The 11,505-nt window shown below is 32.8% G+C and overlaps 2 protein-coding genes across 2 annotated transcripts; both read left to right on the forward strand.

Annotated features, from left to right (window-relative positions):
- Window positions 1–3,512: 3,512 nt before the first annotated feature.
- On the forward strand, window positions 3,513–4,423 carry LOC149543854 (heavy metal-associated isoprenylated plant protein 12-like). The gene is made up of 3 exons (XM_089796334.1): window positions 3,513–3,640; window positions 3,725–3,800; window positions 4,050–4,423. The coding sequence occupies exons 1-3, from the start codon at window positions 3,632–3,634 to the stop codon at window positions 4,412–4,414; spliced, it is 450 nt and encodes a 149-aa protein (XP_089652460.1). The 5' UTR covers window positions 3,513–3,631; the 3' UTR covers window positions 4,415–4,423.
- Window positions 4,424–9,553: 5,130 nt separating this feature from the next.
- LOC149543855 (heavy metal-associated isoprenylated plant protein 39-like) lies at window positions 9,554–11,037 on the forward strand. The gene is made up of 3 exons (XM_089796335.1): window positions 9,554–9,609; window positions 9,705–9,780; window positions 10,619–11,037. The coding sequence occupies exons 1-3, from the start codon at window positions 9,601–9,603 to the stop codon at window positions 10,861–10,863; spliced, it is 330 nt and encodes a 109-aa protein (XP_089652461.1). The 5' UTR covers window positions 9,554–9,600; the 3' UTR covers window positions 10,864–11,037.
- Window positions 11,038–11,505: the final 468 nt, after the last annotated feature.

Consider the following 11,505-nt stretch of genomic DNA (forward strand, 5'->3'; position numbering starts at 1 on the left):
TATATATATATATATATATATATATATATATATATATATATATATATATATATATATATATATATATATATATATATATATATATAATAGATTGATTATCAATAAATTTTATTATAATAATTATATTTTTGTTGAGATAAAAAAATACATATACATATATGTAAATTTTTAATTAACAAATTTAATGGTACAAAGTCGGATATTACAAAATAGTTTTTTTTTTTTAAATTTAAATTAAAAAAAAAAAAAATTTAAAACATAGTATTGGGGAGGGGCGGCTTAACCACCCCCTGCCCCTTTTATGACTGCAGCAGGCGACTGTTGTACGTAGTCGTACCTGCCGACGCAGGACGACTGCGACAGCAGTCCGACCCTGCACTGTCGGCGGGTAGCAATTATTAAATCGCTTATCGCATGTTTTTTTTTAACCAAACATATCATATGCCATTCGAATTTTGAAATTTGTTAATGTTATAAATTTTGATTAATATTAATAGTTTTTAATTAAATAAAATTTATGATATTATTTAATATTAATTTTCATTATTAAATTTCAAACAATATTTTATAATTGTTATATTAATAATAAATGTAATATATATATTTAAAATAAAATATTGATTAATATTAATATGATTTAATATTTAATTAAGAATAGAAGTTATTATTATCAAGTATTTAATTATTGATTTTAATAAAATTGTATTTATTTTATTTAAATCATTAATAGATATTATTTGATAAAATTGTATAATTAGACTATTTACTTAATGAAAGTTATTAACGTGGGTTTAAATAAAGATAATTTTAATAAAGTCATAATTGTTTTATTTAAAATCATTAAGGATCATTTTTATAACTTAATAAATAAACGATTATCCTTAGAATATTTTTAGGGTAATTGTACAATCATGTAAATATAGAAATGGGTTAATTGTAAGAGCTAATTATGGAAACTTAGTTACTTGAAATAGACGTTAAACTAGAACATAAACCTTACCTTAACTCAATAATATACTTTCAAATCCAATCTCTGAGACTTTGATGTTTTCTATGTGTTCTCTATGTTTTGGGGTTGTTCTAGTATTGACCAGTTTAGGTTGTTACCAGAGGCCGGGTTTGTGAATGTGAGGTTATGATGATTTGTTCTCGATCTTTTCAAACCAACCAAGGTAATGTGATAGTATGCTCTATGATGGATGTATTTACTGTTTGTTATTGCTTTCCAGTTTTCTTGTGTGAAGCTGAGGTGTATGTATTGAGATACCTAACTTAACCATTTTCGAGTCTCGATCAGTTATATTTGATAACCATTTTTGAGTCTCGATCAGTTATACTTGGATTGCTTTTCGGTCGCTTGAGAGGACTGAAGTGTTTGTTATGTTCTTGATGATGTCATGTTTTAACTTGACCATTTTGGAGTCTTCGATCAGTATTGTAATTTACTATTGAGATACTTTCTGGTTGCTCATTGGAGAACCATTGGATTTTGTGATTTATCATTGATGCCTTCAGTTGCTAATAGAGAACTGTTGTGATCATATGATTATTATTTGATGCTTATCTGTTGCTCATGAAGAACTGATGTAATCTTTGTGGCTTATCTTTTATGATATTTTTCAGTTGCTTGTATAGGACTGAGGTGATTTTATTATTATTCTTTGATTCGTGATTTCATGAGCCTAGGGTAGGTTATCTATGTGTAGTGTCGGGAAGTGGCTTGCAATGGGGATCGGGGCCCTAAGAGGCTGCCTGGAGTAACCCATTGTAATTTATTTTAATAAGTGAAAACATTTACACTAAATGAGAGAAAATGAACCTAATAAGATAATTGTATGTTCTCTCCCATGCCTTGAGTGCTAGTATAGACTAGGATGGGGTAGAGAGAACGCTTGGTTATGACCTTGCATTTCGTAGTATGCCTCGTCAGTACGAGAGGATACTAGTGGCCGCAGGGATCATTAGGGACCTAAGATTCCTAAATGATTGCTCGGGTAACTTCTACGTGACTTTTGCGATGACACTTTCCCACTTGCATATTAGGTTTCCTACGTGTCTTTGTGGTACCTCTGGGTTTAGATGTCGATCTTTTTAGGAACCCTTGAGTTAGCATACTTATAGGATTTCCTGGACTTAGAGAGTATTTATGATTATAGGTTTTGTTATCCTATTTGGGACTTGAGACTATCTCCTCAGCGCGATGGGAGTGGACCATTTAGGTTCCACGCGGTCGGGTGGTAGTGCTTTTTACTCTTACCATTGAGATCCGTTTCGTGGTCACCGTGGCTGGAGTTTTCTTGGTTGACATTTACCTTCACTATGTTCTTGGATTATTATGATGGATGGTTAGATTTTATGATAGATGTTTTATCATTATGGATGTATGGATGTATCATGTATGGTGAATAGTTTCATATATTTTTACTGTACTTTGTATCATGGATTTGAGAATGTTGTATCTTTATCTTTACATATGTATATTCTTTTAGGCCTTTCATACCCTGTGACATGTATAGTGGATGATTGAGCATTCCGAATTAATTGCCAAGAGGCATTCAGAACAAATGTATATTATGGACATGGGACTTTCTGTTTATTCTTTCATATGTATGTGATAGTTGTTAGATTTAGAATTAATTAACTTTAAACGTGACTCAACGTCTTGGGATCCTTAAGAAATATAATTTGCAAAGTATGTTTATCGATGATTACATGTTATTGCTTCCGCTACTATGTGTTTGATGTGTATGTTATACACTCTTACTTTTAAAAAAAAAAAATGTTTAGCAAACTTAGTGAAACTTTAGATTAATTCTTTTGGATCCCTTGGCGGGGCGTTACATAACTCTTAAAGATCAATGTTTAATTGGTAACTATTAATAAAAAAGACTATCAAGGGGCATTGATAATCATGAAACTTAGCCCCTCGTTCAACTACCACCACAAAAAATTGGGATGGCGTTGGCTATTCTTTAGACAAAATGAACCAAAAGTCAAACTTTTTGTTTTTTTCAAATCTCAGATATTACAGTGCGTTTAAAAAAAAAAATTATTATTTTTTATTACAAAACATGCAGATTATAAAGAACAAATGCTGACATTTTTCTAAAAATCACTGTATTTTCAATTTAGGATAGCTGAGTCTGGCTATTGTTGCTCATCATGATGGTCAGAAAACTTACTCTGACCTTATGCCTTCCTTGAAAATGCTGACAGAGTTGATGTGATGGCAAATTTTAATACTAAATCACGCTGACGTGGGTGGATGAGGCCCCTATGCAAGATGTATGTAAAGCCCACATGCAACAACATACAAGATCAGTTCCCATCTTGGTGGAGTACATTCTGACCGTTCAGGTTACCACATGCAATCATAGATAGCTGTCGTGACCATCATTTTTAATTGAAAAACTGTGATAAAATAAACATTTACCTGAACGACTGAGCGTTACTAAATGTCTTGACCCAATTTGTTTATTGAAGGATCATCAAGTCTGGAATATTCCATCAGCCTAGCATTTATTTCTATCTATCAAGCCTTCATTTCTCTCTTGTCTACTGTGGTGGCAGAGCAAAAGGAGGCAAAAGACTTGTTAGCTCTAGGGAAGCTACCTTTCAGAGGAAGGAGAAGATGTCTAAGGTATCATAAAATGGGTAATTTTTAGAATAACCTTTTCGTTGCTTTTGGTTTGATTCCTGATTCTGAAACATGTTTTATGTGCAGAAAATCGTGTTGAAAGTGGACATAGATTGTGAGAAATGCAAGAGGAAAGTCATGAAGACTGTTGCAGGAATGGAAGGTAGAAAAACCCCACAAAAATCATATTTCAGATTTGATTCACTTATTGATCTGTCATCAATGTTTCAAATCATATTTTGTTATTTCTATGATAAAAATAAAGTTTATTCTATGTTTTCTAAATTTGATTGTATGATTAATTTTCATCAATGTTTGGGATTATAATTTGATTAAGTAAAACCTAAAACAAAAATTGAGCTTTTTAGAGCTGAATTTCTTATTTGGGCAATTTTATTGGAATGTATTGCAGGAGTTGACTCTGTTCAAGTGGATTCCAAGGATGGGAAAATCACAGTAGTAGGAGATTCATATCCAGTTTCTATTATCAACAAGCTCAGAAGATTTGGGCGGTCAGATCTATTGAGTGTTGGTCCTGCCAAAGAACCGGAGAAAAAAAATCCAGACAAGAAGGCAGATGAGAAAAAGGATGATAAAAAGGATGACAAAAAGGATAACCCAAAAAAGGATGAGAAGAAAGATGATAAGAAGGCAGAAACAAAGTCTAATCCAGGGCCAAATATCACATATGTTTATCTCCCTCCACAGTGTGAGCCTTACCGTGGGTATAGCACTTATTTTAGTGAAGAGAATCGAAATTCCTGTTGTATTTCTTAATGTCAATTATGGAATGCCTGGTTAACATGGTTAACTATACAATATGCTCAGTATGAACTCACAATTTGAATAAGTGTATGTCACGAATAATAAGCATGATTGGAATATCAACAGATAAGCACATCCATGCCATAGTGGTGGAAATTCCATGTACCCTACCTCCTATAAGGGATATAATCCATTAGATAATATATATACCTAATGCCACCCTTCCTAATAATTCTTCCTACAAAATGACACCTTTTTAGAATGAGGAAATAACAAGGAAGATCGAAGAACTTTTTAAAAAGCTTCTTGTTAGGAAAAGTCTTATCCTTTGTGTAGTCCCAACTATACTTGACCCAAACAAAGATTTTAAATAGAGATTGTGTACATATATTTAAGAGCTATAAAAAAATTACTAAATTGGGTATAAATTTCATATGCCTAGGATTGAAGACCTAATGGATTATCTAGGAGGAGCATGTCATTTCTCCATCATTGATTTTAAAATAGTTTATCATCAAATAAGGATCAAGGAAGGGGATGAGTAGAAGACTACTTTTAAGACTAATAAAGGCATTAACGAATGCCTAGAGTCATTATATTTGGCCTTATTAAATCACCAAGAACATTTATGCATTTGATGAATGAGGTATTGGTAAATTTGTTGTTATTTATCTTGGTGGTATACTTGTCTTTTGCAGGACCAAGGAGGAGCATTAGAAGAATGTGGTAGAATTACCTACTCATAATTTTCTTGATTTCAATAATATTTTTCTAGTGGAGTGTGATGCAATAAACTAGCTATTGGAGTACTACTTAATCAAGAAGGGCATCTTGTGGCATTATTTTAGCAAATTTGAAAGAAGAAAAATAAAAAATTTCAACCTATGAACTAGACCAATATGCAATGGTAAAAGATCTTAGAAAGTTGATACATTATCTTCTACCCAAATAATTCATAATTTAAAATATATATATATACTTTAAGTTTCTCTAATGGATAGGAGAAACTAAACAAGAGAGATATCAAAGGGGTGGAGTGACTGCGACCATATACCTTCACCATTTGGCACAACAAGGGGATACTAATAAGGTGGAAAATTCTTTTATTAAGAGAGTCCTCACAATTTAAGATTTTTAGTTATTGAATATAGAATTGATTCCCTGAAGGAGTTTTAAAAGGATAACAATGACTTCAAGGAAAGATATGGAGTTTGTTTAAATATGGATACCAAAGACTTTTCATGTTGATTTCTTTTACTACATTTTCTTATTAATTAAAGTGGCAAGGTCCCAAACACATAAACAAATAGTAACATCAAATCTTAAACATATAGCTCAAGAAGGTCATGAGATGTGACCCTAACAAAAAACAAATAACCACAACTAATAGCTACAACTAAAATAAAGGAAAACCTATAAAAAAAAAACTAGGTTAGGCTAAAACCAAAACCTTAGCCAACTAAAAGAGTTTTAAGACTAGATAAACTACCGCTAGCTAAAAGCATGGGAAAAAAAAACTTATTAACTAAAAGGACCATAGAAACCCAAACTAGCAACCACACCAAAGCACTGCACCACAACAGCTAGCAACATAAGGAAATGACACAAAAACATGAACTAGTCACCTACTTTTGTAGCTCCTTAAGTTGGTGCATTAAGGAGAACATAAGGAAACCAAGATCGAACTCACTAAACTCGAGAGAAATATCCTACAAAATTTCCTCCTTTCTTAGATTCTCTTCATTTAATTTCCTCTTTGTCGCTCTCTCTTCCAGTGGAGCCATCAGACTTCCAATCCCCCCTTCCGTCTTATTCTGGGCATGGATTCTCTGAGAGGCTAGATTGTTAATTTTCCCTCCCAAAAGGGAAGGTGCTCCTTCTTGATAGATACCAAGGATTTTAGCACTTCATTTCCTCTTCCTCAAGGGCCTTTTGTTTTTCTATCCTCCACCTATTCCTCCAACTTCTCCAATCTACTAATCTTGTTTCCTGACTCCTAACCCACTTCCCACTAGAATTCATCCCTGTGACCATTTGTCCAAGATACAACCTTTCTCTCCACATCCATAATAGCTTCTAGTCTATTAATTTTTCTGTGAGAAATGTGCATTTGGACTAGAAGCCACTTAGCCACCTCTTTCAACATTTTACAAACAAGAGGCCATCTCCACAAAGTGCAGAGTTAAAGTATCCAAATCAATGGTTCCATAATAGTTTTTAAGAACTTGACCAAGTGAGGGATCACAAGACACCCTAGGATCATCTAGGTAGCTTAGGGTCCATTTGGATTGTAGATTTGAGTAGGAATTGGAATTTGGAATTCTGAAAAACTCCCAATCCACTATTTGGGTCTGTAAAATGAGAATTGGAATTTGGGGAAATGTGGATTTCGTATCCCCATTTGACCCCCAAAACAAGAATTTTTTCTCCCCTTGAAAGATTTGTTATTTGAAGTTCCTATTTTAATTCCCATTTTAAATCCCATTTTTTGAAAATGAGGATTTAAGCTAAAGTCAAATTTAATTGGGTTTGACATCTAGATGCCCATTTGGGAGCACCTATTTTTGCACATATTTTTGAAATTTAATTGAGTTGTAACCGAGAGAGTGAGATGTTTCAAGAAATGATACCTTTTGCATCTACTTTGGACACCCTTTGAACATGATTTTGTAAAAATTAGCAAGTTTTTCTTGAAGAAATTAGAAAGAATATTGCAGATATTCATATGAATACAATTTTTTTAAATTGGGGGAAACATTTTGGATTAAATAAAAAAACTAGTACCACACATATCTAATTTATTTCATCTTTCTTTTAATTTTTTGTTGAATTTTTATTTTGCAAAGAACATCAATATTTTTCACATGTGTAGAGTTTGAAGCACCATGAATAGGTCCTTGAACAAATTGGAGATATGAATCGCCTTTCTCACTATAACTTTGATATTCATTTTTTGAACCATATATTCATATTTTGAAACAAACAAGATTGGAACAAGATATTCTAAATATCAAATACTTTTGGGTTTTAACCAAATAGTCCCAAAATAAATTTCAAAAATTGTAAGATGGATTTTGAGTTCTAAAATCCCAAACCTAGGATTTTAGATTCCAACTCCTAAATCATATTCTAGCAACCAAACGAGCCCTTAAATCCACCATGGGGGAAGGGCATACATAGTAGAAACTAGGGAAAGAGGTGTGAAATTTTGGGACAAATTATATGGGGACCAATTAGTTTTAGTGGCAGAGAAGTCTTTCTCAGAGTCCTCTAAAAATTTCATAGTTTCATATTTGGTGTCAAGGAGCTCATCTATTTTGTTCTTTGCTTTATGAGGAGGCAGAGTTCTAACCCCAGAATTTGAGGGAGTTGTAGGTGTGCGGTATTATCTCATTAAGGAGGAAATATCCTTGAAAATCTATTTATTTAGCTTAGGGGCTAGGTGAGGAGAGGCCGGAAGGGTCCTATTCCAGTGGAACTGATAGAATCTAAGTAAATGCCATTGATGTTTTGGTATGGATCTTTTTACTTTGCATTTTCCAATGGACAAAGAAAGGAAGGATAAAAACCAAAAAGGAAAACATAATAATTCATTCTTGTAGAAACAATCCAACATGGGGAAGATACGTAAATGAAACATTTTATACCTTCCTTCACATGTGACCAATTGGACGAGAACCTTCACTAGGCCCTTCCACACCTCATCCATTGCTTCTTTGTTAAACTCATGATGCAATTTAGGGATTTTATCTGATAGCTACCTAAATCTTTCCAAAGCTTCTTTGAATGACATTTTGGTGTTTCTTTGAATTTTGACTCCTTCCATTCTTAGCCCAAGGATGGAAGAGATTGACTCTAGAGTGATGACAAACATAGCACAGCCCACTGTGACCTTACCACCATCCCAAGACTCCAAAACTTTTCAACTACATGTTGTCGGAATGTATATTGGTTAATTTGTTTGTGTGTACCTAAATCCTCAATGTGGGAGAAGTACAGTGAACCTTAGGAGGTCACTTTGGGCTTGAAAAGGTATTGGAGAAGGGGACAAAGTTCTATTATTGGACAAATGAGCAATCACATGAAAGAAATTTCGTTTCAAATTGTTCTAATTTTCGATAACTTCATTCCCTTTCTTTAAAAGGAACTATTTATTCATTTGTAATCATTTTATTTCATTTATAGATTAATACACATGTCAAATTCTTATTTGGATCATTCTCTCTCAAGATTATACAATATTAATTATAACAATATCTCTTGAAATTTAATAGATGTTTTAATTGCAAATTACTTGTAGAATAGAATCAATAATTCCACCAACTAAAAAAGGGAGAGCGGAAAAATGAGTGTGGGGATAAAAAGAGTCAATACATGACATACAAATAGAATATTTTTAATAAGGTTCTTTATCTTCTTTTTTATATATTTAAAAATATCATATTAAGAAAAATCAATATTATATAATATATAAAATCAATACAAGTGGGTGGTTACACCATTTCATGTTACATGAATCTATAAACAAAGCAGATGAGAAAATTATTGATGTCCTTCCACACCTTGTGGCATATTAAAGCACGATAGCCAGTTGTAAGTAATTGGTCCTCGTGCTTTCCATGGCCTGCTTCCATCGGCTTTAACTTAAAGCTTGCAAACTTTTTAACCTTTTTGTACAAGACGATTGAGCATTACAAAAACATCCATGCTCCATTAATTCATTTTTATTATTCATAGGGAGGAGCTAAATGAGTTGTACGACATTGCAGGCCATCTTTATGATTGGAACTCACTATCATAACTTGTTTGAAAGCTTACAGTAAAATGTCATAATCGCACCAGTTGTCCCAAACTATAGAAGAGCCCTAGAGATTTTACAAATTTATCATTGCTGAATTAAATCTCGACAATGAAAGCTTGGAATATAATGATAATTTAAATGTAATCAGAAGTTTGTATATTCCAGCTAATATAAAACCTAAGGACTGACCGACCAGAGAACTTCACCTGCCCTATAAATTAAGCAATTGATGACATCAGTCGTACGTACAATGACGCAGTTCATATTCGTCACACCAACTCTGCTCCATATTGATTTAGTTATCAGGAGGCAGACAAATTTGCATTGTCTTTGAAAGAAGAGAGGAGTAGAAGAAACAAAAGGTCTGAAGCATATAATCCAAAAGGAAAAGAAAAGCATGTCCAAGGTAAGCCAACAACATGACTATTAGAGATCTGGTGTCATTTTTTGTTTGATAATTTTATACCCGGTTTCCAACTAATTTATACACTGTGCATGCAGAAAATTGTGTTGAAGGTGGAGCTCAACTGTGATAAATGTAAGCAGAAGGCCATGGAAACTATTGCAGGCATTGAAGGTATTGAGTTTTGCAAATTGGTAGATTATGTTTCAACTGATTTTGTGGAGAATGCTTCAAATTGTAGAAATTTTACTTGTGGCTTATTTGGAGAACTGGGCCTCACTTGTGGTGGAAGTTGTCATTTTTTTATATGGTAATTTGAGTTCTCATAATAGTTGGTCAGATTCAATAATTGAGAGATAGTAATTTTGTATGTTGAAATTATGTTTTCTTGTTGCGAAGGTTAGGAATTTTTATTTAAGAAACAAAATGTTTGTTTGTTTAAGTTGTCAGTTTTCTACGTGGAAATTTGGGAGCTCACACAAATAATTGGTTTGACCATCACAATGTCTCATTAGGATACAAGATCCCATCGTTGAGCTTTCTTACTCTGTGTCTTTCAAAATTCTAGATTCTTGTGGATCAATGTACTGGTGATTTATATGAAAAACAGGGTTTCACATGCCAAGATTGCTAATTGTTCATATGAAATTCTTGTTGTCCACGTAAATAATTAGTTGATGATCACAATGTTTTGTTATGAAAGGGGATCTAAAACTTGAGCATCCTAACATTATGCTTCTCAAATTCTACATTCCTGTGGTGAAGTTATGAGTTGTTTATTGAATAAAATAGATTTTGATCAATAGCGGTGAAAGTTGTCCTTTGTTTATATGGAAACATGGTTGTCTACATAAATAATTGGTTAGTTGATCATATTGAATGAATTAGAAAGAGAGATCTAATAATTGGAGACCCTAACTTCACGTCTAAAACTCATATAGCAAAGTTTTCCAATCATTCTCATTTTCTTACGACTCCTTAAGGGGTTTTTATTTACTTGACTTTGGGGCAGGTGTTGAGTCTGTTCAAGCTGATATGAAGGAGCAGAAAATCACAGTGATAGGAGACGCAGATCCAGTTTCCATTACCAAAAAGCTGAGAAAGCTTGGGCACTCTGAGATAGTAAGCGTTGGGCCTTCTAAGGAACCTGACCCTAACAAGAAAGACGAGTCTTCAAAGGCAAATGAAACAAATATAACGTATGTTTATCTCCCAAGCTATTGGGACTCTTGCCATGGTTGGCACTACAGCTACTAGAGCAAGATCTCCACTTCATTTGGTTAAGGAAGTCCCATCTCATCTAGCAACTTGTAACTAGTTAAAACAAATGGAATTGCAGAGACGAGATATAGTGATAAAATGAGAGTAAATGCATTACCATGTAATTCAGCCTCTGTTGCAACACTTTTAGTATTTTGTAATTTGGGTTTATTGCTTGTCTTTCTGTCTTCCAAAAACTTTCAAATCCATGTGGTTTACTACAGACCTAATCTTGATTGTTTAAATCTTTTAAATCTAAAAGTATAATATGTGAAATTTTATGAGCAAGTGTAATTGAATATTTATATCTTGTAAGAAAGTCAAATTGAAGCAGTATTAGAATGAGTGAATTTTTTTTCAGATTTCAAAGTTAGAATAATATAGTTTGTAATGAGTTCTCAATAAAAAGACATCCTTTTTATGGTATTCAAATGCATGATGTTACGGAATCTTATAGTTAACCTCGATGTAAACGTGCTATGAATGACGTCAAATAAGCCTCTAGATCTGCTTTGATATAATTTATATATGAGAAAATGTAAATAGTTCATATTCATACTGATTTATTTTTTTTAAGTTTATATTTATACTAATTTTAAAAAATTATCATGAATAAGTTCTTATAAATAATGGGTTAAT

This window comes from Cupressus sempervirens, chromosome 8, assembly GCF_028749045.1.
Source record: "Cupressus sempervirens isolate cs-2001-9-10 chromosome 8, ASM2874904v1, whole genome shotgun sequence".
Lineage (NCBI taxonomy): Eukaryota > Viridiplantae > Streptophyta > Pinopsida > Cupressales > Cupressaceae > Cupressus > Cupressus sempervirens.